The sequence below is a fragment of the Castor canadensis genome, chromosome 14 (genome assembly GCF_047511655.1).
Source record: "Castor canadensis chromosome 14, mCasCan1.hap1v2, whole genome shotgun sequence".
Classification (NCBI taxonomy): domain Eukaryota; kingdom Metazoa; phylum Chordata; class Mammalia; order Rodentia; family Castoridae; genus Castor; species Castor canadensis.
This window is the reverse complement of record NC_133399.1, coordinates 49,018,975-49,046,542: the sequence shown is the minus strand read 5'-3', so window position 1 is coordinate 49,046,542 and position 27,568 is coordinate 49,018,975. Positions and strand designations below refer to the sequence as shown.

Genomic DNA, 27,568 nt, shown 5'->3' with positions numbered 1-27,568 from the left:
TCCTCTGCCCAGTCCTGCCAATAGGGGTTGGGGTGTGTGTGTGCCTGTCCCTGAGGGCCACCCCATAGGGGCATGATGAGAGATACGCAGGGGTTCCAGTATTCTCCCAACACATGGATTTTATTCTCCAGTCCTAGTGGCAGGTGGATATGCTTGCAAGACTGGCCCAGCCGTCTTGCAGACATGTTGATCACCAGGGAAGGGGCCCATGATCAGTCTTCTCGCTGTCTAGAGCCCTGCAGCTGGGTGCAGGGAGAGGTGGCCTGCTTGTTCCCTTTAGTCCGTCAAAGGCAGCAGCCGCAGAGGAGTAGGCAGGTGAGTATGGTCCTCGGCTGATGGCCTCCAGCGTTTCCACAGGGAATAGGTGAGGAGTGCCAGCAGGAGCAGCCCCAGCACCAAGCTGCCCATCCATAGGGCAGCGGTTGGCTGGACAACCTCAGGGCTAGATGCTAGAAGAGCAGGAATAGGGGAAGTCAGGAGCCCTGGCTGCCTCTGCAGCCCACATGATGCTTCCAAATTCACCCTGGCCCCTGACTTCAGTGAACTTTTGGAAATTTACATAGGGCTTTACAGTTTAGAAGTGAGCTGCCCATTGAGGTGGCTGCTGTCCTCTCCTCCATGTGAAATGCAGCTGCCCTGCACAAGCCTGTTTTGTCTCAAAGCCACAGTGTGGAAAACTCAGAATATATTGAAAAGAATGTGAAGTATCAGATTTTTACTTGTTTTGAAATAGGGTCTCCTTATGCAGCCCAGGCTGGCCTTGAATTTGTGATCCTCCTGCCTTAGCCTCCTGAGTGCTAGGATTACACCCAGCTTATTCTTGCCTTTGAATTTTTATTGCTTATGTGTCTGCATTCTATTTCTACATCAGGTCCCTGGAACCCACAAAGGACCTCCGGCCAGGAAAGCCTGTCAGACAGATGGAGGAAACTGAGACTGGGCAGGGAATAGCAATTTCTTGTCTTAACATTCTGATATGGCCTGGGGGCATGGATCAAGAGGTAGCGTGCCTCCCTAGTGCAAGCGTAAGGCCGTGAGTTCAAACCCCAGTATTGCCAATGACAAAAAAGTTCTGATCTGGGAAGTCCATCTCTCCCAGCCCGTCCCCAGCACCAGCACTTACAGGTTTTCAGGAACACCTGGCCAGGCACATACAGGCTGGCTACCTGGCCGCCCGGGTCCAGGCGACACTGGAACCAGCCCTCAGGGATTAAACCATCTGGTGGCACACTGAGCCATGCCTGGGCCCCAGCCTCCCTCCTTTCATAGGCTTCCAGGCCCCCAGGAGCCAGGGTCCAGCGCACAGCCATGCCAGGGCCACAGGGCGCCTCACACAGTAGCTCCCAGCCAGTTTCTTTCTCTGCTGGCCCCGGTGCCTGGTGTATCTCAGGGTGGCAAGTCCCAGAGGTGCTGAGAATTCTGGGGTTGTGTGTGGAGCTCTGCTGCATGGTGGCCAGTAGGGAGGTGGTGTTGGGAGGCTCTGTGGAGATGGCATTCAGGGTGTCTGGTGAAGTCATGTTGGGAGGCTCCTGGGAAGTGGTGTTGGGGGGCTCCATGGAGACAGCATCAGGTGACTCCATGGAGATGGCATTTGGGGTGTCTGGTGAAGTCACGTTGGGAGGCTTTGGTGATGTCTGGCTGTGCAGGACTGGAAACAGAGTGGCCATTTTTCCTTCCTGCTAGCCTAGGCCCCTCTTCTGCCTCAGTTTCCTCATCTAGAGCCCAGGGTTGGGTTAGAATACCTCCAAGCCCCCTCCCTGGACCACTCTGGCAATGCAGGGTATGACTGGGCTGCTATCCTGGCTCCCACTCACTTTCTCTGCTACTCAGGACAGATTCCCATGTCAACAAAGCCAAGGGTGTGTGGGGGGATGGGATGGGGGAAGAGAGAATGGAAAAAAATAGAACCCGGAGCAGCACAGGGTAGGTGCTCAGTAAATATATGTTTAGTTAATGAATATCGCTCTGGCTGCCATGGGTGAACAGACTACCCAGGTTACCCAGCTACCCCTTGGCACTGTGACCAGTTCCAACTAGGACACACAAGTGGGGGTAGCCACTCTTTGAGATCTACTGGATCTCAGAGGTGGCCGGGATCCAGCAAGCTCACCTGGAAGGGCCCGGTAGTGGCTCATCTCCAGGCCGGGCAGCCTCATGGTGGCCTGGCAGAAGAGGACAGGGGGAGCAGGGGACCCCAGGGCCGGTAGCAGCCAGCGCTTTGTTACTTGGAACAGCGGGTCCTCCACCTCCTGGGGCTCCTCCTCCTCCTTCCGGCCCAGAACCTGGACACCCTCCAGTTCCTGGTCCCCTAGGAGCAGGGTGAAGGACAGGGTGTCCTGGCCTGCAGGTGTGACATTATGGGCTGTGCAAGACACTTCTTGGTCCTGTCCAAGCACCAGGGCCGTTGGGGACACAACCAGCTGGTCCGGGAAGGCTGAGGAATGAGGTTGGGGTCCAGGGATGAGCTCAGAGCTCAAGTTTGGACCTGACAGAGGGGGCTGGGGCCAGAGTGAGGAAGTTGTGCCCCAGGCAGATGATGCACAGCTGTGTGTCCTGGGTGGCAGGGGCTGGGAAGGGTTGGCCTTGCAGGTCTGAGTTAGACTGGGGACATCAAAGCCTGGAGACCTAATGGGGAGATAGGTGCTGGGGCAGTGAACAGTCTGAAGGCTCCCAGGGTGGGTGGCACAGGGAAGGGCAGAGCAGGACAAGGATCCAACAAGGTCTCACCATACACGAGGATCTGCACAGAGTGCTGGAAGTTGTGGCGGCCCCCACAGGAGCCCACACACACTCTCGTGCCTGTGTCTGACAGTGCAGCTTGGTGTATGGAGAGTACGCTGTTGCCCGCGCTGGACTGCACAGCACCCAGTCTGGTGTCCAGTCCTCGCCACTGTACTGTAGCCACCTCACCATCCTTGCAAGACAGGCTGCAGGTGAGCTGGCACGATCCACCCATGGCCACAACCACCACAGGCTTGGTGGGCTCCACGAGAAGGGGCTGACCTGAGGGGATATGGTGCTCAGCCCTGCACAGAGGTGGACTCAGCCCTGGCTCTGGACCTAAGTGTCCCTCTGCCGCCTTGGTCAGAGGGCAGCTAGAGCCCCCACCCTTCCTCAGCTCAGCCTCCCAGAACCCTCTCCTCTAACAGGGTCTCCAAGTGCAGTCTCTAGCTCCCTGAATCCCCTACCCCCGGGGACCCCCTCCTAGTTCCTCAGTCCCCTCCTTTCCTCAACCCTCTCATCTCTTCTGAGCCCCCTCCTTTTCCCATCTTTCCTCTCTCCGGAGTCCTCTCCTTCCCAGGCACCCTTGCTTACCGCGACCTGGCGGGAGGAGCCCCAGGGCCAGCACCAGCAGGAGGGCCAGACCCTGCCCCATGCTTGTTCTCTCTGTGCTGCTGCTGGGGGTGGGAAGCAGTTTAAATAGTGGTGCCCTGGCAACTTCCCGCCGCCAGCGACCCTGTTTCTCCGCCCCCTCCTCCTTTGACTCCCCGGGGATTTCCCGGGGGGCTTTCCTGGTCTGACCCCTGATACTGGAGGCGGCAGAGAGGCAAGGACTGGGGGCCAAACGTGGGGCGGGACCCCGGGACTGCGATCAGAACAGAGCGGGAAGGTCTTGGCCAGTTCCAGATCTGCTTTATGGATGGGAAGGCCGAGGGGGTCACGGTGGAGGTCAAGTGCATGGAACTCGGACAGGCCCGGGCGCACCCCCCCCAGTCCCCGTCCTCCCGCCCTCGTCCTTCCGGGCTGGTTTGGGGTGGTTGTGTCCACTTCTGTGGCCGGTCGCGTGGGGGCCGCGGAGAGTGGTCTTTGGGGCTGCGGTGTCCTGGGGTGGGGTCCCTTGGGGTAAAGGTGTTCCAGAGTGGGTTCTTCTGAGGCTGAGGTCCCCTGGCCTTCATGGAGTTGTGAGACCTTCTCATATCCAGAAAACATCACCAACTGCCCGTGAGCGTCTCCCATCACACAACAGAGACCTAGGTTTAGGGTCCACATGTTGGATCTGGGATGAACCCTGGCCTCATAGCTGCCCTCACAGAGTCCTGAGAACATCTTTTGCACAGGCACAAATCCATCCCCCTTTTCCTCAGAGCCCAGCCCTTCACAGCCTGTCCCTCTGTCAACCCACAGTGACTTTAGGAGCACCTGGGCACACCACCTCCAGGGTGCCTGGTGGCATAATGGAGGAAATTCCAGAGCCCTACAGCCTGTCCCCCTCTGGCAAACAGAGGGCTTGCTTGGTCTGTTTCTGCTCCCTGCTCAGTCTCTGCCCAGAGGTTCTCCCTTTTTGTTTTGTTTTGGTGGTATTGGGGTTTGAACTTAGGGTTTCAGTGCTTTCTAGGCAGGTCTTGACTGACTTCAGTGTGGCCTAAGCCTCAGTTTCCCTGGCTGTGTAAGGAAAAGGAAGCCAGCAGAGGGTTTTCATGCACTGCCAGCCTGAGTCTTCACAGCAAATTTTCTTAGGTGGTTTGGTACTGGGGGTTGAACTAGGACCTTACTCCACCACTTGAGCACTCTACCAGCCCCTCAGCACCTATTTGTCAAAGGTGGAAACTGAGGCTCACAGGGGTGCCCAGAGCAGAATGAGGAAACTGAGGCCCAGAGAAAGGTGTTTGTGTCAGGCCCTGGTGGGCCCATGTATGTAAAGTCAGGGCCAAGTCTCCCTGGAGCCCATCCCCCCCTTGTGCCCAGCGGGGTGCCGGGAAACCACACAGGAAGGCGAATTCCAAGATGCAGGCCCTTCCCCGGGAAGCTGGGCACTTAACCTGGGTGGGGGCTGTGGGTCTGGTGAATGGTACGCTTCTCAGCTCCTGACCCTGCTTCCTGCTGCCTTCAAAGCCAGCCCAGGGCAGGCAGGGAGGGGTCAGTGGGCTCCAGGAGGCTAAAGCCCTATAGGAGTGTCCCCAGCTGTCCTCACCCAACCCTCACCACATATCACAGCGCTCCACCCAGACTCCACCAGCATGACAGGGAACCTTCCACTTGCATAATGGTGGAAAGGGGACAGGTGGGCTGAACCCATGGCAAGGCTCTAGGCAGAGGGAACAGCACATGCAAAGAGCTGGAGATGTCGAGGAGAGGTGGGGAGAGATAAGGGGAGAAAGACAGACACACAGAGTCAGAGACAGACAAAGACAGATGAGATACAGAGAGATACAGAAATAGAGACAGAGACATAGATCAAGAGACACAACAGAGAGATAGAAACAGAGACAGAGAAAGAGGCAGAGAGAGAAACAGAGACAGAGACAATCAGACAGACACAGAGCATCAGAAGCATAGAGACAGAGATATATAGAGATGCAGATATAGTCAGAGATAGAGAGTCAGAGACAGACAGAGCTAAAGAGAGATACAGAGATAGTCTGAGAGACAGACACATAGACAGGCACAGACAGAAACAGAGACATAGAGAGATAGATGAAGAGACAGACATACAGAAAAAGGCAGAGAGATAGAGACACAGAGAGGCAGAGGGGATGAGGCCTGGAGTTCTGAGTGGCTCAGAGGAAGGTATGAGGAGTGTGACACTACTGCTATCCAGGTGCTTGGACCCCAGCAAGACAGAGAACCAGTGGGGCTATACCCTGTTTTCTGTCACACCTGGAACACCTCTTGCCCTCACCCTCTTCCTCAGGAGCCCCAGCGTGGACTTCCTGCAGCCCAGGGCCCTGACCCCCCTTCCCGGTATTGTCTTGCTGGGAGGAAGTCCTCACAGCTCTGCAGGAAGCCTCCTTCCATGGAAGGTCCAGCTCTCCCTGGAGAACTGACATCCTGGCCTCCTTGTCCACAGAAGAGTGAGGAATGTTCCAGAAGATAGCCATGCTGCAAAAGAGAAAGGGCTGAGGAGGGGATCCAAGTGTACTCCCAGGCCCTGGCAAACTCTTTGGCTCATTCTCACCCACTGGTCAATTTTGGGTCCTCATGGCCCCTTCTTTGGGGTGGGTGAGCCCTGAAAGGACAGGATGGGCACCCAGCAGGATGAGGCCCAGGACCCCAGGCTTGTGGGACCAGATGGAGATCAGGCTGTGGAGGACATTTTATTTAATAAATACCATCACGGGTGTGCCCACCTGGACAACCCATGGCCCCAGTGCAGGAAGGACTAGGGTCCTGGCTGCCCTCCACCCACAGCAGGACATCCAGCTCCTGCCCTCATTGCTGTCATGTTCCTGAAATGGCCTTGGCTGAGCTGCTTTGAGGGCCTGATGGGAGGGAGTGATGTGGGGGCCTCAGCATCCCATGTGAATAAATACAGGGAAGCCCAATGAAAATGGCGTTGGTTCTGTTTCTCTGCAAAGTTGAATGTGAGTTTGCAAAATGGGATTGATTGAGGTGGCTGTCTCAGGGTGGGTTTTATGTTATCTGCTGGCTCCTGCCTGAGGAGGGGCAGCAGGGGGAGGAGGTCCCCCTTCCTGGCTATGGATGGCCTCAACTTGGAGACATCACAGGCTATGGAGCTGAGGTTCTGAGCACCAAACTCTGGCTTTAGTGGGGCGCTGAGGCCTCAAAGAACATGTGCTGGGGATGGGTCTGGCTTTGGCATTGGGTTTCTGGGAGGAAGGGTCTGCATGGCCAGGGTCCTGAAGGAATCCTTCATCCTGGCAGGGTGGCCACACTTGCTGGCCTGGGGTGGGGCTGCCTAGGGTGTGGATCTTCAGTGCTGACCAGCCTCTCTGGTGGTTGTGACCCCTGTTGCTTCTCCTCTTCCTGGTCAGCTTGCCCACTGCCTATGGTTGGTGCCCAGAGAGCTGGTGAGGGGTGCTGGGGTGGATAGTTCTGGGCCAGGCATCCCTAAGTGGGCCAGCAGAAATCCTGTAGCAATCACTGGGCATGATAGGTTGGAGCTGGACAGGAGAGGCTGGGGATCCTGAGAGGTCCTGTGACAGGAGGTGACTCCTCATCCTGCCCCTAGAAGCATCCAGGCATATCGTGGTAACAGTTGGTTTTGGGGTGCTGGCTCTGCTGAGGGGAGAGGCTGGCTGTAGATGGTGGGTGTCAGGGCCAGGGTCACAGGTGGGCTGGGGACACCTGAGCAGGACCTGACAGGGCCTGGTCTCCCAGAAACCCACCTATGTTCACTGGACAAACAGGTGCTGACTGGCTCAGGCTGCTAGACACCCAGCCGCCCCTTACACAAGGTTGTCCTCTTACGAACAGCCCTGGCCATGGGGCTGATTGGGTGCTGTGTGGGTGGCTTGGGAACCTTGAGGACTTCTCTCTGGGACTTTGTGGAGCTCTTGTGCCTGGGTGGTTATGGGATGGGGTCAGCACTTTCCTAGGCCTGCCAAACTGACAAAGGTGCAAGAAGACCTGGTGGGCTTGGGCACCACCCACTGTCTGATCAGAGAACCCCCTGCTGTCCCTCCTCCCTCTATCTACCTCCTCCCCCTCTGACCCAGCATCCTTCAAGGCTCCACCACCCTACCCCAGTCAGGGCAGGTGGACACACCGTGTTTGAGGAGGAAGTGGCCACTCTGTCCCCACTATAGCAATGTGGACCCAGGGTTAAGGAGTCTTGGGTTTTCTACAAAAAATCTGGGCCATCACCCAACCCAGGGATAGTGGGACCGATTGCAGATTGCTTAGAAAGGCTTTGCCCAGTCCCCATGGAAGGCGTTAGGTCTGCAGAGGGATAAGACACTTGGAGCCCAAGAGAGGAGGTGGGGCTGGGAACTCTCTGCCTGGAGCTGAGGCTCCGCTATGGCTACATCATTCTGGCCATGCTGCAGGGATCTTCCTGGCCTGCTGTCTTCTGCCTCACACCCATGGCTGGCAGCTGGAGGGGCACCAGAACCCCAGAGTCCCTTCAGTGGTGATAGCCATGTGAACCAAGCAGGCTCCTCCCTCAAGAGCCTCCTGCCAGCTCTTCCTGCAGGGCAGGGCCCTCTCCCTACAGCTTCAATATAGGCTCTAGAAGGTCTCTGACAATGGGCAGAACCTCCCCATCCCTGTTCCCCTGGCTGTACCCTGGGCTCTGCTTCCCCTCAGCCCTGCCCAGGTAGGATGGGGCTCACGTGACATGGGTGGAGGAAGAAGCTGAGTATTGGCTGGCTTGGGGAAACAGGTAAGGAACACAATGAGGTCTAGTGGGCGGTGGATGGTGGGCCCATGCCCTCCAGCAGCCCATCCACATTCAGTTGAGTCACATGGGACCTTTCTGAGTCCTTCCTTGAGAGTCAGGGGCTCTGCTAGGGTCATTTCCAGGGTTTTCCAGATTATAGAGACTTTACTGATTAGCAGCCCTAACTCAAAAGATCCAAAATGTGAAAAGTGTCAGAGGTTCTGTTTCTCTTTCTTGAGTCAGTTATGCTGGCTCAGCATAGTGGGGAGGTCAGGGAAGGAGGGAGGCCATGGTTCCATGTCACACAACAAGAACACAGGCTTTGCTGTTTAGGGCACAGCTGCCAGCCACACGGAGCTACTGACCACTGGACATGCAATTCTTTTTCTTTCTTTCTTTTTTTTTTGTGATATTGGGGTTTGAACTCACCTTGAGCCACCCCACCAGTCCTTTTTTGAGATGGGTTTTTTCAAGATAGGGTCTCATGAACTATTTGCCTGGGCTGGCTTTCAAACACGATCCTCCTGATCTCTGCCATCTGAGTAGCTAGAATTATAGGCGTGAGCCACTGGCGGCTGGCATTGGAATGTAATTTCTGACACAAACCTCAGCTTGGAAATGGATGTTTGACTTGGAACTAGAAAACTTTTAATTTTTTTTTCAGTACTGGAGCTTGAACTCAGGACCTACACCTTGAGCCATTCCACCAGCCCTTTTTGTGTTAAGTATTTTGAAGATAGGGTCTTGTGAACTATTTGCCTGGGCTGGCTTCAAACTGCGATCCTCTTGATCTCTGCCTCCTGAGTAGCTAGGATTACAGGTGTGAGCCACTGGCACCCGGCTCCTGGAAAAGTTTTAAGTACACATGGAACAACTCTGGTCTGTAACTATTTTTTTCAACTATAATGTTAGGAAATCTTAAATACAGGTGAAACTTTCCCAGTGACTAGTAGTGTCCTGATGGACATGTAGCCAAGTATAAAATACACTGCATTTTGTCAGATGTGGTGGTACGTTCCTGTAATCCATGTGCTTGGGAGGCTGAAGCAGGAGGAGCTAGTTCAAGGTCATCGTGGTCTACATATTAAGACCTTGTCTCAAAAGAACATTAAAAAAATGCACAGGATTTTGAAGCCTTGGTTTGAAGAAAGACGGTAAAATACCTTAATACTTATTGTCAATTATGTATCAAAGCAATAACATTTTGGCTATACTAGGTTAAATAAGATACATTTTTGTGTTTTATAAGATTTATTTTTATCACACATTTTTCTTTCTCTTTTTAACAGGCTGCTGGACACACAAGGCTCATGTGCTGTTTCTAGCAACAGGCAGTTCTGGCCTCACTTCAGTACTAGTCATGAACTGTGTCCCCCATCTAAACAAGAATGAGATGTTCTTTGTGTGTATATGGACAACACTGCCCAGGGCTTTTGAAGATGCGGGCAGCTCTTTGGCAGAATACCTTCCTCTAGGTAGTTGGTCTTTAGGGTAGTTGACCTCTAGATAGTTCTCATGCTCTCCAACAGTCCTGTTCCCCCAACTCCAGGCTGAAACCTGTAAGTCCCAAAGACAGTTTCTTGCTTCCTGCTGCTCTTTAGGAGTCATAACAATGGGTCTCATAGGGGGGCCAATTCTACCACAGGGACACTGGGCAATATAGGGGGGGCATTTGTGGACTGGGATGCTCCTGGAGAAGAGTGAGTGGAGACGGGGACCCGGCTCATCACCTTGCAGTTCAGCCTCTATTTCAGCAGCATTGGTTTTCAAAGTCGGGGAAACGCTGAGGGGAGAGAAGGTGGAGGATGAGATGGACAAATGGGTCTCTTGACTGTAAGGGGGCAGGACTGGGCTAGGGGGCCAGTCAACCCCAGAATAGGGCAGAGCAGAGCTTCTCAGGGGCGGTCCCCTGCCCAAGGGCTTGTTTCAGGCGCCCTGCGGGGCGGGGCCTGCATCCCGGTCAGGGTGGGAGCCAGACAGCCAGGTTGAGAGTGAGGGGCCAGCTCGGAGCTCGGCCAGGGAAGAGGTAAGGTGCAATTTAGCATGTGGTTCTGCAGGGGGCGTAGGGAAGTAGGGCTGTAGCCTGAGCTTGGGCGTCCCGGTCATGAAAAGGGACGGTGGGCTAGGTGCTGGTGTTAGGGCAGGCGTCAGGGGTCATCACCCGCACTCACCGCGCTCTTGCCCTTCCTGAGGATCTGCTTGGCTAGCCGGAAGATCGACTGCAGCTCGGCTTATTTTTAGCAGTACCACGCCCTGCTCGCTTGACCCCTTCCCGCCCATCTCTCCTGTACCGCCCCTGCAAAGGCCCCGCCACTGTCCTGCCCCCAACCCCACCCCTCCACTCCCGCTGTTTGTCCCACTCACCGTTCCTCCTAGGTCCTGTTCCTGTGCGTCCATCCCCGCCTCTCCGAGTCTGCCCCGCCCCCTCCAACCTCCAGTCCCGCCTCCCTTCGCTCGGCTCGGGTCGGGTTCGCAGTGCCCCATACCCTCCCTTCCGCGCTCCGCCCCACCCAGATCCTGCCGCTTCGCAGTCAGACACGCCCGTTCGCGTCCGGCCCCGCCCCACTGCGCCCTGGACCCGCTCACAGCTCCGGGCAGCCCCTGCTCTGCCTCCCAGCCTGAACTTTGATTCCTGCCAAACTGTGGGCTTAGTCTGTGGCACGCAGGCAGCGCGCGCCGCAGGGGCCGCTTTAGCACACAGTCTGCCGCACGCAGTCATTAATTCTGTCTTTAATTCAGACTGCTGCCAGAGTCCTGTCTGGCGGCACCAAAGTTCTCACTCTCCTGTTGATCCTGAGTCTCTCCTCGGGAGCTTGGTCACCTTTGCACTGCCGGGGCGGAGGCTGGAGACCGCGACCCCGAAGCTGGCCTCTGTTATCACCGGCCTGGAGAAACAGGATAACTGGAGGCCCTAGACACTTGCTGAATGCACGCACCAGCCGCGTCGCTTAGAGACTAGAGTTGTGGTGCACGTGTTGATGGTCTTCTGGCACCCAGGATTTGCATTGCGACACTGGGAACTGGCATTGTGGTGCTAGGGGCTGGGATCATGGGATTGGGATCCAGTTGCTAGGGCCTGAGATCACGTTGCCAAGATTGGGGTTCCGTTGCTAGGAGCTGAGACCATGTTACTGAGGCTGGGACCCTGTTGCTAGGGCTGGGGCCATGTTGGTAAACCTGGGACCCTGTTGCTAGGAATATGAGTTCTATTCATTGTGTCCAGATCCTGTTGCTAAGGCTGGGGTTCGAGTGCTAGGGGGTTTTGTTGCTAGGGGCTGGGATTATGATGATGCTTCTGTTGCTGGTGAACTGAGATTACTATGGCAAGGCTGCTACATGGAGCTACTCGCTGGGGCCTGGCCTTACTGCCTGGCCTAGGGCAAAAAAAGTGTTGGGAAACTTGAACACTTTGTTTAAGGTTTGGAGGGTGTTTTTGGAGGTCAGGATCCTGTTTGAGGCAATGGTTTTGTGGCGAAGGACCTGATGTCTTGGAGTCTGACCCTCATTGCTAGGGATGAGGGTCAGTCATTAATTCAAAACATTTATTGAGTGCCTACTGTATGCCAAATATTGTTCTAGATGCCAGGGAGACATCAAAGAAGAAAGTGCAGACTCCTACCTCAAGAAGCTCACATTCTAATGGGAGGAACTTAAGCCCTGTGTCAGTCAACTTTCTGTTACTGTAACAAATACTTGAGATAATCAATTTCTAGAGAGAATAAAGAGAAAAAGTTTGTTTTGGTTCATAATTTGGAAGTTTCAGGCCATGATTAATTGGTCTTGTTGCTTTTTTGGGTTTGTGGTCACGCAGTACATGATGGGAGGGGAGGGAGGCATGGTGGAGCAAGCTGTTCACCTCATAGGGAGGAAGGGAGAGGGGGAAGGGGAGGAGGGGGGAGGGGAGATCCCAGAGCCCTGTTTGAAGGCACACACAGTGACCCAAAGACCTCCCAATAGTGCCAAGCTGGGGACACATGGGCCCTTGGGGGACACTCAAGATCCAAAACACAGCAAACCTGAAGAATCATAAACGGGTAGTGGTATGCTGATAAGTGTCAACAACTGGCTTTCCAATTTAGAGTATGTGCTGTCCCGCTGGTGTGAGCACACAGGAGTGGCAGGGTGGGTGTACGGCAAATTAGGGGATTAAGTTGGGTGGGCAAAGAAAGGTCATTCCACATGGAGAGATTTTAGCAAAGACTTGCAATGAGTAAGCCACTCCCTGGGAGGGGATGTGCCAGGTAGAAGGTACAGCAAGTGGAAAGGTGTAAAGTAGAGCTCCTGGTGTGTTCCAGAAGAGCAAAGAAGCCTGAAGGGCTGCACCAAACAGGGAGGAAGGACCTGGTCATTAGTACTTTGTGGGTACAGAGGAATCTGTTGGGACCCCTCTCCAGCTTCTTATATCCTAGGTCCTGAAGGACCTCAGTGTCCTTGAATATAAACAGGGGTCTGATGGGGCTGAGAGCCAGTCCCAGCCTCACCCTGGTCCTCACTGACCTGTATGAATGTGGTTTGTTTTTGGGGAGGGAAGTACAGGAGCCCAGTAGGTTCTCTGTATCCTCAGAGGAAAGACAAGGCTTCCTTGTTAGAGTCTCAGTGGGACAAAAGGCCAGAGCCGCGTGAGTCTGAGTCAGAGGGCCTGGCTGCCTGACAAAAGATGAAGGCAAGTGGTCCCCAGGGAGTTGGGAATGACAGATCATGGCAGTTGGGAGGACAGAGTGTGAGCTGTCATTGTATGTGGGAGGTTGTCACCTGTGAACACTTGGCCTCCACCAGTCCTGCTGCCACCATGTGCCAGTGACACAGAAAACAACAGGTCACCCAAGAAACTCAGCCTCCTGGAAGACACCTGCATGGGCTGTGGGCATCCTCACTTATGGCCCCTGGGTGTATTTTTTTCTTTTTGGTGGCACTGGGGTTTGAACTAGACAGATGCTCTACCACTTGAGCCATTCTGCCAGCCTGACCTGGGTGTATTGTAGAAAAGATGGGCCAGGAGCTGTGGTGTGTGCTGGTAATCCCAGCTATTCAGGAGGTAGAGGTAGGAGAATTGTGTTCCAAAGTTTGGTTCCTGGGCAAAAGTGTGAGACCCTATCTGAAAAATAACTGAAGCAAAAAGGGTTGGGGGTGTAGCTTAGTGATGGAAAGCTTGCCTAACAAGCACTAGACCCTGAGTTCAAACCCTAGTATCACCAAAACAAACAAACAAAACAAAACAAAAAAAAAACACCCAAAACATGGGGAACTTGGATTAACAGCAGCAGCAGCAGGAACAATGACCCAGCTTCTTCATTCACTTTGTAACAACCGCATTTGTGCACCTGTTCTGAGCAGTCCGTGTTCTGGATGCCCTGGATACAGGAATGGGGCATTGCAGCTCCTGCCTCTGCATGTGCCCTTGTGTCCCAATGTGTGTTTGTGCATTATCTGTCTGTGTGAGACTGTGTGTCCATGTGCCTGTGTGTTCCCATGAATGTACACTATGAACGTGTTCCTGTGTGTGAGCACGTGTGTGCATCTTTGTGTGTGTGTGTGTATGCTGGGCATCTGTTACATGCAGGGGTATGTCACAGGTGGCTGATGGGCACCAAGAGAGCTTGAGGGTCATTCTCCTTGGGGTCAGGTCAAGACTGTCCATCCAGAGGCTTGGATCAAGCCTTAGAGCCATTCTTGACCCCTTCTTCTGTCTTATATCCCTTTCCCCACCTGCCATGTCTGATCAAACCTAGTGATTTTGCTTCTAGAACATTTCCAGAGTCCACCATGCCTGACCACCCCCAGTTACACTCCTACTCTAGGTCCCCCGGTGCTCACCTGGACAGGTGAAGTCACCTCCCACTGGCGTCCCCATCTCTTCCTTCCTAATCTCAGTCCATTTCCTGTAGTAACCAGAAGGATCTTGTTAAGCCCATCAGATCATGTTCCTCTGCTGCCCCTCCTGTGGTTCTCACTTGGCTAAGAGTAAGCCCAGTGTCCTCCTCCACATCCACAAGGTCCTGCTCACTTGTCCCCAGTACTGCCCTGGCCTCACCTGGCTCATGCTGCCTCTGGGCCTTTCCACCAGCTTTGCTCTGCCTGGTATACCCTTCCCTTAGGTCTCTGCACACAGCTAGATATTTCCAAGGGCTCCTAACTTCCTTTAGGTCTTTGCTAAAATTTCTTCTGGCTGCCTAACTTAAAACCGTATCTCTGTCCAGAGGGAGGCAGGAAGATCAGAGTCAGAGACTGGAAAATGCCTTGCTGCTGACTCTGAAGATGTGGGAAGGGGCCACTAGCTGAGGAACGTGAAGCCTCTAAAAGCTGGACCTGGAGGTTCCAGGAAGACCAGCTGTACCACACCTGGAATTTAGCCCAGTGAGGCTGTGTCAGACACCTGGCCAAAGGAGACACAGAATAATAGAGTTGTGTTGTTTTAAGTTATTAAGTGATTTGTTACAGCAACCATACTCCAAGAAGAGGGAACCAAGGGAAAAACAAATCCTGGTGCACAAGCAGGGTTGGCAAACTTTTTGTGCCCCACAGTAGGAAATGCCAACACAGCAAGACCTAGTTCAGGCACACAAAGGTCACAGAAAAATACCATAATCTGTTCCAGCTTCCATCCCACAATTGATTCCATTTCCAATTCATCATCCTCCCATCTCCCCTCGTCCTCTCCATCATCCCTCCTCTTATCCTCCCCATCTCCCCATCACCCTTCCCACCCATTGCCCTCCCATCATCCCTTCCATCCTTCAAACTGTTATTCTTCCTATTATCCGTGCCCGTCATCTGTGCCTGTCATCTGTCCCGGGACCTGCATGGTAGCTTTTGTGTTGATCTCATGGTGCTGCTCATGGGCTGTTCTCCTCAAAGCCACCAGAGGGCAACTGTGAGCAGTCTGTCAGGTCCCAGCCCTGCCCATGGCCTTCCATGGCTCTTACCTCCCAAGGTGAGCTCAAGTCTTTCCTTGACTCACATGGCCCTGAACAACTTGCTCTTCCCTCCTCTCTCTCTCCCTCTTGCCCCTCTGCTGCAGCCACATGGGCCTCCCTGCTCTTTCTCCAACACACTAGGCTCAGTTCTGCCTCAGGGTGTTTGCATGGGCTGTGCCCTCTGCTTGGAACACCCTCCCCAAATCACCCCCTCAGCAACTCTTCACTCTGCTGAAACGTGCCCTTCTAGGTGAGGTTATCTTAACCCTCCCATCTCAAAGTGCAAAGTATCACATGTCCAACTCCTCTTCACCCTGATTTTCTCTACAGGTGGGCTCCAAAGAGCTGGCTAAAGTTCCAGTCCTCTGGATTGGATTGAAAATGCACTATTTTGCATGTGCTCTGAATTAAATTGCATCTTATTTATAAGCCACGTCCTTGCCTGCGGACCCAAAGCTCTAAGCTGAAATTGAAAGAGTGGATTGAGAGAATCAGTAGATGAACAGGGGGCTGATGGGCTGGGGGCTGAGGTGACTGAGCAAGGAGTAGCTACTTATTTGTTGACAGAGGCCTCCCAGGTGCAGGGCCTCGGGCAGGCTCCTGAGGCTGAAGCATCTTAGGGGCTTCCAGGAGACCATGTGTGGCCAGGGTGGAGCTAACCAGGGGAAGGAAGTCAGGAAGCATGGGGAAAAGGACAATGCAGGGCCTGTGTGCCACCACGAGAGCTTGGATTTCCATCTAAGGGTGCAGGAACCTATAGGAGGACTTTAAGCCCAGAGAGCTGAGCTGGGGCAGGAATCTAGAAGAACTTGGTCTAAAATTGGAATCAAGGAGTCCTGGGTTCAGTCCTGGTCCTTCTGGTAAGTTCCTGGAACACCCCTTTCCCTCTGAGACTCAGTTTCCCCATCTGTAACAGCAGAAGACCTTGCAACAGCAATTTCCTGAATGAGATACTGTGCTACTTAGGATGAAGTGCACAAGATGCTGAGTGCTGCAAGGTAGCAGAGGGACATCGCGAGACCTCAATAAAAGCCGTCCCAGTGTACAAGGGAACAGGAATGTGGGTGAGGTCTATGGCCATGTCCACTTTCATTCCCGTATGGTGGTCCATACCTCCTTATTTTTTCCTTGGTTAGTATACCTAGAGATTGATCAAATCTATCCTACTTTTTATTTTATTTTTTATTTTTTTATTTTATTTTTTCTTTTATTATTCATATGTGCATACAAGGCTTGGTTCATTTCTCCCCCCTGCCCCCATCCCCTCCCTTACCACCCACTCCGCCCCCTCCCTCTCCCCCCCCTCAATACCCAGCAGAAACTATTTTGCCCTTATTTCTAATTTTGTTGTAGAGAGAGTATAAGCAATAACAGGAAGGGACAAGGGTTTTTGCTGGTTGAGATAAGGATGGCTATACAGGGCATTGACTCACATTGATTTCCTGCGCGTGGGTGTTACCTTCTAGGTTAATTCTTTTTGATCTCACCTTTTCTCTAGTTCCTGGTCCCCTTTTCCTATTGGCCTCAGTTGCTTTTAAGGTATCTGCTTTAGTTTCTCTGCGTTAGGGACAACAAATGCTTGCTAGTTTTTTAGGTGTCTTACCTATCCTCACCCCTTCCTTGTGTGCTCTCGCTTTTATCATGTGCTCATAGTCTAATCCCCTTGTTGTGTTTGCCCTTGATCTAATGTCCACATATGAGGGAGAACATATGATTTTTGGTCTTTTGGGCCAGGCTAACCTCACTCAGAATGATGTTCTCCAATTCCATCCATTTACCAGTGAATGATAACATTTCGTTCTTCTTCATGGCTGCATAAAATTCCATTGTGTATAGATACCACATTTTCTTAATCCATTCGTCAGTGGTGGGGCATCTTGGCTGTTTCCATAACTTGGCTATTGTGAATAATGCTGCAATAAACATGGGGGTGCAGGTGCCTCTGGAGTAACCTGTGTCACAGTCTTTTGGGTATATCCCCAAGAGTGGTATTGCTGGATCAAATGGTAGATCGATGTCTAGCTTTTTAAGTAGCCTCCAAATTTTTTTCCAGAGTGGTTGTACTAGTTTACATTCCCACCAACAGTGTAAGAGGGTTCCTTTTTCCCCGCATCCTCGCCAACACCTGTTGTTGGTGGTGTTGCTGATGATGGCTATTCTAACAGGGGTGAGGTGGAATCTTAGCGTGGTTTTAATTTGCATTTCCTTTATTGCTAGAGATGGTGAGCATTTTTTCATGTGTTTTTTGGCCATTTGAATTTCTTCTTTTGAGAAAGTTCTGTTTAGTTCACTTGCCCATTTCTTTATTGGTTCATTAGTTTTGGGAGAATTTAGTTTTTTAAGTTTCCTATATATTCTGGTTATCGTCCTTTGTCTGATGTATAGTTGGCAAATATTTTCTCCCACTCTGTGGGTGTTCTCTTCAGTTTAGAGACCACTTCTTTTGATGAACAGAAGCTTTTTAGCTTTATGAGGTCCCATTTATCTATGCTATCTCTTAGTTGCTGTGCTGCTGGGGTTTCATTGAGAAAGTTCTTACCTATACCTACTAACTCCAGAGTATTTCCTACTCTTTCCTGTATCAACTTAAGAGTTCGGGGTCTGATATTAAGATTCTTGATCCATGTTGAGTTAATCTTGGTATAGGGTGATATACATGGATCTAGTTTCAGTTTTTTGCAGACTGCTAACCAGTTTTCCCAGCAGTTTTTGTTGAAGAGGCTGCTGTTTCTCCATTGTATATTTTTAGCTCCTTTGTCAAAGACAAGTTGGTTATAGTTGTGTGGCTTCATATCTGGGTCCTCTATTCTGTTCCACTGGTCTTCATGTCTGTTTTTGTGCCAGTACCATGCTGTTTTTATTGTTATTGCTTTGTAATATAGTTTGAAGTCAGGTATTGTGATACCTCCTGCATTGTTCTTTTGACTGAGTATTGCCTTGGCTATTCGTGGCCTCTTATGTTTCCATATAAATTTAACAGTAGATTTTTCAATCTCTTTAATGAATGTCATTGGAATTTTGATGGGAATTGCATTAAACATGTAGATTACTTTTGGGAGTATCGACATTTTTACTATGTTGATTCTACCAATCCATGAGCATGGGAGATCTCTCCACTTTCTATAGTCTTCCTCAAACACTTTCTTCAGAAGTGTATAGTTTTCCTTGTAGAGGTCTTTCACATCTTTTGTTAGGTTTACACCTAGGTATTTGATTTTTTTTGAGGCTATTGTAAATGGAATTGTTTTCATACATTCTTTTTCCGTTTGCTCATTGTTAGTGTATAGAAATGCTAATGATTTTTCTATGTTGATTTTATATCCTGCTACCTTGCTATAGCTATTGATGATGTCTAGAAGCTTCTGAGTAGAGTTTTTTGGGTCTTTAAGGTATAGGATCATGTCGTCTGCAAATAGGGATATTTTGACAGTTTCTTTACCTATTTGTATTCCTTTTATTCCTTCTTCTTGCCTAATTGCTCTGGCTAGGAATTCCAGTACTATGTTGAATAGGAGTGGAGATAGTGGGCATCCTTGTCTGGTTCCTGATTTTAGAGGGAATTCTATCCTACTTTTTAAAGAAGCAGCTCTTTTAGGGCAAGAGCTTTGTTAGTTCTGTAGTTTTCTATTTTATCTTTTTTTTTTTTGGTGGTGCTGGGGTTTGAACGCAGGGCCTTATGCTTGCTGTGCAAGCACTCTGTCACCTAAGCCATGCCCTCAGCCGTAGTTTTCTATTTTATTAATTTTTTTGGGCAGTACTAGGAGTTGAAATCAGGGCCTCAAACCTGCTAGGCAGGTGCTCTACCACTTGAGCCACACCCCAGCCCCTTTTGCTTTGCCTGTTTTTGAGAGGGTCTCGCGCTTTATTCCCATGATGCTCCTATCTGTGCTTTGCACAGCAGCTGGAATGATAGGTACATACCACTGTGCCCAGCCATTGGTTGAGACTGCTGGCCTTGAACCATAACCCTCCCAATCTCTACCTAGCTACCCAATCCCTGAGTAGCTAGGATTACAGGCTTGAGCCACCAAGCATGGTCTATTTCATGAATTTCTACTGTTTCCTTTAAGACCTTCTTTCAATATTTACTCCTTTTTCTAGCTGTGTGGATGCAAACCTAAGCCACAATGTCAAGACCTTTCCTTCTTTTCTAATGTCCACATTTCAGGCTACTGTTTTCCCTTAAAGCACAGCTTTAGCTGCACTCCACACATTCTGATATGTTGTTTTCATAACCATTTAGTTTGAAATTTTACTAACTTCCCTTGTTCTCACTCTTCTTTGATATTTGGGTTATTTAGAACTGTGTTGTTTAGGGCTGGAGGCATGGCTCAAATGGTAGAGCACCTGCCTAGCAGGTCTGAGGACCTGAGTTCAAACTCCAGTACTACCATACTGCCATAAAAGTATGTTGTTTAATTTCCAAATATTTTGGGGAGACAATCTCATTGTTAGTGATCTCCACTTACTTCTTTCATCATCAGGTAATATACTCTGTAAGCTTCAAGTTTTGATGTTTATTGGGACTTTTTGTTTATTTTTGTGGTAGTGGGGATTGAACCCAGGGCCTCGTGTATGCTAGATAAGTATTCCCTACCACTGAGCTAAATCCCCAACTGACTGTTCTAGGATTTTTTTCCCACCCTGGTGGTACTCAGGTTTGAACTGAGGGCCTCACACTTGTTAGGAGGCACTCTACCACTTAAGCCACTTCACTGGCCCTTTATTTGTGCTGGGTATTTTCAGGATAGGGTCTCTTGTACTATTTGCCTGGGCTGGCTTCGAACTGCCATCCTCCAGCTCTCTACCTTCTAAGAAGCTAGGATTATAAGGTGTGAGCCACCAGCACCTGGCAGTTCTAGGATCTTTTGCATAGACTATCACATTTTGATTTAAAAGTTACATAGTACATCAAATTGCAAGGCATGTGAATTGTATTTGAATACAGTTGTTAAACCTTGTCTATAGAAAGGGTCCAGCATTGCAGAAACAAATAAGGACATGATGGAAGAGGCTGCAATCTGAATTTCATCCAGCAAACTTGCCCCAAATCCTTTCTGGATTTGATACAGTGGTAGCCTTCAGCAAAGGCTGAAACATAGGATTATGCTGGGCTCCTGGGAGCCAGTGGGGTGCCCCTTTTTCTATCCTTATCCCTGCCCCAGGGCCATTGCACAAATGTTCCTTCAACCTGAAATGCTCTCCCTGCCTCCACTTACCTCCTTTGGCAGTGCTCAAATCTCACTTTCTCCACCTGGCTTGGCCAGTGTTCACCAGGCACCTACATGTCTTTCAGACCCTAAGCCAGCTCTGTTTGCACCACGCTTAACACCTTCTAATGTACTGCACGATATATTCATTGATCACATTTATTGTTCATATTTTCTCTCCATCCCAAGAACATCAGGCCCTTGCTTGTCTGTCCCTGTCCTGTCCCCACCACCCCCAACAGAGCCTGGCGCACAGTGGATGTTCAGTAAGTGTTAGAGGAGTGAACACTTCTCCACCAAACTGTGGACTTGACTTTGGGCTGCTGTGGAAATGGGGCCACGCCTGTCGCTGCTGCTACTGTGGGTGTCAGGTTTGCAGACCGGCTCCCTGGGGCTCTGGCCCCACCACCCAGCTTGGCTGGCTCCCTGGGGACCTGCTCTGCTGACACCAGATTCTTTCCTAAACCATCCGGCCACCTAGTCGACACTCAATCTCAGCTCCCCTTCCAGGCCAGTGTCCGGCCAACCAGCCTGGCTCAGGCCAGAGCCCTGAGATCAGTTCAGAGGCACAAGGGGCCGTCTGTACAGTTCTGGGAGGGTGTGGTGAGGCCAGGGCTCTGCCAGCACCGGCTGAGTTGTGAGGATTGGGGACAGTGCCTGGCCTGTGGTGCCAGAGTAGTGGCAGAGGAGTCAGCACCAAGCTCTCTGCTCATCATGGGGACCCTCAGCTGCGACCCTGCTGCACAGCTGGCCACAGCAACCCTGGCCCAGAGGGTGGCTGAGGGCCACATTCCGGAGACTGGCCTCAGGAAGTCCTGTAGGATGGCCACCCTGGAGAACGGTGTGTGCTGGCCTGGGGGGCATGGGTGGTATACTTTCTGTCCCCCCACTGGGGCCCCTGGAATGTTCTGGAGCCTGGCAGGAGGTGGGAGCTGCAGGAAGGTCCCTGTCTTTCTCTAAGTTGAGTCTGCCTCCTGGCAGGGTGGGCTGAGTGCAGGGTCTCTGTTGGCCCTGCACATGGCCAGGTTCTGACCAAGCAGCACAAGTCCTGTGGGAGGCAGCCTGGAGGGCGCAGGGCAGTGATGGGGGGCTGGTGCCTGGAAACCAACAAGCAGCACCAGTGGGATGAATGTGAAGGGGTCATTCTGACTGCTCAGTGTGGGATAGATATTAACTGTGAGAACTGGGGCTACAGCCCTTGCCTCAGTTTCCCCATCTATGACCAACAGCAGGTGGCAGCTCTATGCCAGGTTCTATAGCCAGCATCATGACCTCAGTTTCCCTAACTGGGACAGTGTCTCTATGCCGACTTCAGTTTCCCCACTTGTGATGGTGTTTCTCTGCCTTGTCCTCCTTTTCCTTCAGGAGGCAGCTGCTGGTCCCCAGCTCTGTCTCACTCTGTGATTCATGATGGGCTCACAATGCAGGCATCACCCTGTCCCCTAGGGAGGCAACCCACTCTCCTCCACCCTGCCATGGTAGGTGGGTCTCCAGGTGGGGTTCAGGCATTGGCTCCAGGTTCCTTTCTCCAGTCTCTCTGATTCTCAGCAATGGCCATGACCTGGGCTCTGGGTAACAGGCTCTGGACCCGGCTTGTATGTTCTTCCATCTACTGTTGGCTACATCAACCATGATTGCACCAAGGCAGCCAGTCCTGCCTACTCACTCACCCGCAGGCCCAGTGAAGGTAAGGCCATGTTGGGGGGTGGGGCAAGGGTTCTGGGGGTCTCCCCATCCTCTGGAATCCCCTGGGAACATGTTTGGGCCTTCTCACCTCTCAGATCCAGGACCGTAAAGGAGCAAGGCAGGAAATAGGCAGGGCTACACTACCTCCCACTTGCTATGTGACCTCAGGCAAGCAGTTGCCCTCTCTGATACTGTTTTCTTATTGATAAATAGAATGAAAGGAGAAAGGGTACATCCTGGCGAAGACCTGTGTTTTATGATTCCTTGATGCTTGGTTTTGGGCAAATTGCTTAACTACTTTGTGCCTCAGTTTCCACCACTGATAAATGTTAATAACAATGTTCATAATAAGAATGTAGTCCTTACAGAGCTATTGTAAGGACAGGAGACTTATTCTGTGAGGATTAAATGCCTTGAAAAGTAGCTACAACAGTGCCTGGTATCCAGTATGTGCTCAATAAAAGTGGGCCTCAGTTTCTCCACTACTGTGGTTGTGAATGTAGTAAACTCACTTTGCTGTGCAGCAGGCAGGGCTGCTGGACTGCTCACTGCAGGCATCTCACACCTGTGATGCTGTTTCAGCGTTCACGTGTCTTGTCACCCCAATTTCTACAGCTGTGTGGCAGGATTAGCATCTGGCATGGGTAAGCCAGATGTGTGACCGGAGTTTGTGAGACAGGAGGCCAGAGGATGCTAGGGTGAAGCTTTGTCAGTCCCCAGGGGTTCAAAAAATCCTCAGGGGAGCTGAGACAGGACTGGGTCCCAGGAGGCTGTTGATAGTCACTATGTCATGTCTGTCATAAAACAGAGAGGTGAAACATGGGAGGGGTAAGGACTTAGCTATGGCCAGGAAGAACTGTGTCCCCAGGCTCAAATCCTGGTCTCAAGACACTTCCTGGGACAGAGGCACAGGACTCAAGTGGAAGGGGTAGTAAGTGCGTTGCTGAAGGCCTGGGGTAGACTGGGAGAAGACATGAAATCAGGAATCTGTAGGATGAGCAGGAGTTCAGTGGAGCTCTGGGTAGAGCCTTCAGCACAGGTGGACGTGTTCCTGTGGGTGGGGATGAGCCAATTTATCACCTTTAGGGGTAGGAGGTAGGAGAACAGGCCGGGACATTTGCAGGTACAGGGCAGAGGCTGAGCACACTGAATCCTGTTTGCTGTGTTCTTGCTGGGGAGGGCTTTGAACCACAGTTTCCACTTCTGAACAACGTGGCACTGACAGTGCCTCCCTCATGGGGTGACTTGCTGGGGGAGTGGCCAAGAACAGAACCCATTAATTTAATGGGGGGCTGGGACCAGGCTGGGGGACCGCCATTCCATATCAGTGACCACCCTCAGATGGATGCCCCTGCATGTGCAAACACTAGGGCTGTGTGGCGGTACCCAGATTCCACATCTGGATGGCATCTATATGCACCCAGGTGCTCACCAAGGCACAGAGTCAGTGTGACTCAGACAGGCTGAGCAGCTTATCCAGAGTCACAAGCTCCTAAGAAGCCCTGCTGGCATTGACACTGTCCTCTCTTAGCCATGCTCCAAGGCCAAGCTCTGGAGGTCTTTTTTTTTTTTTTTAAAGAAAACTTTTCCCCATAATTTCTTTATTTCTTTTTTTCATTTTTATTAGCATATACTCATTGTACAGGAGAGATCATTGCCTCCCCCATCTCCCCTGCCCCACAACCCCCTCCCTACCCCACTTAAAGCAGTTGCAAGAGGTTTCATTGTTCTATTGCATGTATCTATATGAAGCCCATCAACCATATTTCTGCTTTTCAGGCCTTCTTGGCACCTTGTCACCTTGACTTTACCTCAGTTCCCTCATGCGATGCACAGAAAGACAGAAGGATGAGGGGCAGCAGTGGAGCAGAAGCACAAATGGGTGGCCTGAATGCAGAGATACAGGAGCTCAGTGAGATAGTCAGGGAGACCATGCCACCCTGTTCTGGGCCACATGCCTCAGTGCCTCCACAGTCACAGATCCCCAGATTGGGGACATGTATCTGGCTATTCTGGGGCTCAACACTGGGTATGAGATGGACATCTTTCAGGGACACCTTCAGGACTCTGGGCTCCTCTCCTCAGCACCTCTTCAGGATACCAGCCCAGGGCCTATCTACTTTTTGGATCCAAAAGTCACCCGGTTTGGCCGCAGCTGTCCTCCTGCCTACTCCATGCAAGGCCGGGGCAAGCCTCATGGTGAGTATGGACCTGGACTGTCATGGAGATCTGCCTCTCAGGGTCTCAGGGATATTGTTTCTCTCCCCACCCCCTATCCTTAGAGTTCTGAGAACTTTGGTGTCATTGGAATGTTTAAACCCATGGGACTCAGAGGGAGAGCCAAAACTTCAGAGCCCATGTGGCCCAGGGAGAACCTGGGTGGCAAAGTGACCCCAGAACATGTGGGGGCTAGAGGGCAGCAGGCTTGTCCTAGCATCAGGAGACCACGGTGTAGGGGCTCTAGCAGCCTGCAACCATCCCCTTCAGGGGCCCCTGAGAAGCTTGCTCAGCCTGGGCCATCACCTGACTCCATTTTCCACCCACCCACATTTGCATCTTCTGACCTACTACCACCTTCTCATCCACCACTGACTCTGTGACTCATCCATTTGCCCATCCACCTGCTCATCAACCTCCACCCATGCACCTGTCAGTCATCCATTTATCGATACATTATTCCATTATCCATCCTTCAACCCATCCACTTTATATCCTTCCATCACTATATCCACCACGTACTCAGAGAATGCATCCACAATAATTCCATCTGTCCACCCACCCATTTTCCATCCATCTGCCCCTACCCACCCACCCACCCATCCACCCACCCATCTACTCATCCATCCATTCATCCACTCACCCATCCTCTCACCCATAAACACATCTACCCACTCATCCATCGGTCCTTCCTTCCCTCCATTCACCAACTGATGCATTCATTCATGGGTCTGCTTACCCACCTGTCCACTCCGCCGCAACTGCTTGCTCATCCACTGGTCAGTCACACAAAGGCATTGAGGCAGCAGCTGGGGAGAGGAAGCAGATTTGATGCTTCCTTGCTCTCTGTGAGCTCTGTGGTGAACTCAGGGCCAGGTTGGAACTGTCCTCAGGGTGGTCAGGTCTGCAGAGAGGAAGACCTGGGACAGGGGTCCCAGGAGGACTGTGAAGGCTCTGCTCGAAAGGGTATGGGGAGACAGCAGGAAGGCATGGTTGAGGGCTGGGGGGACAAATTGCTCTGGGGAGGAAGTACATGGGCAAAGGCCTGCAGGTTTGGGGAATAGATTGTGTGTAGAGAATTGGGAGGGGAGAGACACCCTATGCTGTGTGATTCATGTGTGAACTCTAGGGTGCAGATGGGCAGTGGGGAGCCATGTAAGGTTTTTGAGCAGGTGAGGCCTCTATCTTGTGCCAACTCTCAGTCTACTCTCACAGGTCTGGAAGTGACACCAGGTCCTGGGACCTACAGCCCAGAGAAGGTGCACCCTGTGCGCCAGCGGAACCCGCCAGCTTTCACCCTGGGCTCCCGCTTCCGCCTGAAGTCCCTGGACACCTCCGCTCCTGCCCCCAATGCCTACACCATGCCGTCCCTCTGGGGCTCACAGATCTTTGTCAAGCCCAGCAGCCCCAGCTACACGGTGGTGGGCCGCACACCCCCTGCACGTCCCTTACAGGATCCTGCAGAGATGCCAGGACCTGGCCAGTACGACAGCACAGACCCCAATACCTACCGGCAGCGTCGGCCAGCTTTCACCATGCTGGGGCGGCCCCGTGCCCCAAGGCCCCTGGAGGAGACACCTGGCCCTGGTACCCACAACCCTGAGCATGTTACCGTAAACAGGGCCAGGGCCCCAGCATACACCATGGGCATTCGCCACTCAAAGCGGGCGGCCACCATGGCTGCAGACACCACACCCTAACAGCTGCAGGGTCCCGGCCACCAGGCCCCCTCCCTGGTCCCATTTCCTGTGTGGGGAAGAGGGGTGTGTGCAGAGGAGGCTTAGAGGAGCCAGAGGGCACAGGCAGGAACCTCCTCCCTCCCCTCTTCTGCAGTCTGAGGTCTTTTCAGGCCACCTGATCCCTCTGGTCTCTGGGGGCTGTGAGCCGAGGCCCTGTGCAGGGTGTAGGGTAAATCTTCCAGAGCCCCAGTTTCTTCTCCACCGGTCATGCCAGGCCAGCCCAGGCAGGGAAAAGTGTCCCTTTTCCTGGCTGGAGATGGAGCTGCCAGTGTCCTAGAACTCAGAGTCTGGCCTCATTAGGGCCTAGGTCCTCTGAACAGCTCGAGTTTCTGCCAAACTTCAGTTGGTTCCTGCTTCTCATGGAAGTTTCAGCTGCTCATCTTGGCTGGAGACAGACCCAAGGCCCCTGCCTTCCCCGCTTCATTCTCTAGAGTTGCTTACCAATAAATCTTTCCTCAGCACCAGAGCTGTCAGCACCATGCACGGGGCTTCATTTAATGTCTCTACTCATGCCACAGAAAGGAGATCTGAACACTGCCTTCCAGGCCCAGATGAGGGATCTAGGCTAGGGGAGGTCAGAGGTGGAGCCAAGATTTTGAGTGGAAGCCAAGTAGGAGTCCTAGAAGAGGGAACTTGGAAGTTGGGTTTTGAAGGATGTAGAGGAGTTTGATGTTTTGGGTCAGTGATGCCGACCACATTCCAGATATTGATAAAGATCCTCTGGACTTAATTGAATCTCAGGAGGCAGATGGTGTTAACCCAGAGGAACAGCTTCAGAGAGATGGGAGGCCTGTCCACCTATCTAGGGGCACACGAAGGGCTCCTTGTCAGTCCATGCAGGATTTCAACCTTGGCCGATGGGCTCTATTCCTGCCACTCTTTCCTGGGGACAGTAAGGAAACACTGATAGTGTTGTGTGACTAAACCCTCTTGTTTGCCAAGGTGCAGGCACTGGCCCCTACAAACTCTCCACGGAGTTACTAACCTGGGACACACAGTCCACACCTGCACACAGTACCCATACAAACTAAACCCCCACAGCCACGGGAGAAACCAACACAAGCCCACGTGGGCTCCAGCCCCAGCCACAGTTGTCCCCAAAGTGGACGCCATGCTGTCTCTCCCAGGAACCAGCTCCTCCACCGCGCAGCTGGTGACTTGGCACCGCAGCATCAGGAGGCCAATTGAGCAGGGCGCCCTTCCCCCTTCCTTCCTACCCGGAGCCTGTGATCTCATTTCTCCGATTATCGATCCTCTCGCCTCTCCCTTCCTCCCTGCCTGCCCAGCCCAGCCCCTCCTTTGTTTCCTTGCAGTCTGCTTGCCAGGGCAGGGCGGGACACCGATGCAGGGGGTCTGGCTCGCGGGGTGACCATTACACCCCCATTGATTTCCCCTTGGTGTGGGAGTAGGGCAGGACGGTCTCCGAGGGCCTTTGAAGCTGAGATAGGGTGGACTTCAGGCTTGGAGAGCTGAGGACCGGGTTCAGACAAGCGAGTGCCAGACAGGGACCCCAGAAACGGAAAGGAAGGGGCCCTCCAGCTCAGCTCATGGCTTACAGGCTGGAGAACTGAGGCCAGGGACAGCGAGCCAAGGAGGCCCACAACTGGCTCTCAGAGACACCTTTTAGAGCCAGCCCGATCCTGTACGGCCGACCGAGCCTCCCCATTGTGCACGGGATACACCCTTCCTTCCCAGTCCTCAGTTTCCCTATTCAGAAATAAAGTAGGGCACAATGTGGTTGAG

General features: G+C 52.2%; 2 protein-coding genes and 1 long non-coding RNA gene across 5 annotated transcripts; 1 reads left to right on the top strand and 2 right to left on the bottom strand.

Annotated features, from left to right (window-relative positions):
* Positions 1 to 110: 110 nt before the first annotated feature.
* Madcam1 (mucosal vascular addressin cell adhesion molecule 1) lies at positions 111 to 3,402 on the bottom strand. 2 transcript variants are annotated; one of them, XM_074054465.1, is made up of 5 exons: positions 3,316 to 3,402; positions 2,728 to 3,003; positions 2,111 to 2,434; positions 1,124 to 1,648; positions 111 to 449 (listed from the first exon to the last, which is right to left on the bottom strand). In XM_074054465.1, the coding sequence occupies exons 1-5, from the start codon at positions 3,374 to 3,376 to the stop codon at positions 277 to 279; spliced, it is 1,359 nt and encodes a 452-aa protein (XP_073910566.1). In that variant the 5' UTR covers positions 3,377 to 3,402; the 3' UTR covers positions 111 to 276. The 2 variants fall into 2 exon arrangements, with proteins under 2 accessions (XP_073910566.1, XP_073910565.1); XM_074054464.1 differs by having other exon boundaries at positions 319 to 1,648.
* Positions 3,403 to 9,291: 5,889 nt separating this feature from the next.
* LOC141416415 (uncharacterized) lies at positions 9,292 to 10,553 on the bottom strand. 2 transcript variants are annotated; one of them, XR_012441142.1, is made up of 2 exons: positions 10,424 to 10,553; positions 9,292 to 9,842 (listed from the first exon to the last, which is right to left on the bottom strand). It is a non-coding gene; the product is annotated as an uncharacterized lncRNA (long non-coding RNA). The 2 variants fall into 2 exon arrangements; XR_012441143.1 differs by lacking the exon at positions 10,424 to 10,553 and adding an exon at positions 10,231 to 10,371.
* A 10,344-nt stretch (positions 10,554 to 20,897) lies between these two features.
* Positions 20,898 to 26,292, top strand: Cimap1d (CIMAP1 family member D). The gene is made up of 4 exons (XM_074053309.1): positions 20,898 to 21,024; positions 21,745 to 21,870; positions 23,955 to 24,068; positions 25,302 to 26,292. The coding sequence occupies exons 1-4, from the start codon at positions 20,898 to 20,900 to the stop codon at positions 25,784 to 25,786; spliced, it is 852 nt and encodes a 283-aa protein (XP_073909410.1). The 3' UTR covers positions 25,787 to 26,292.
* Positions 26,293 to 27,568: the final 1,276 nt, after the last annotated feature.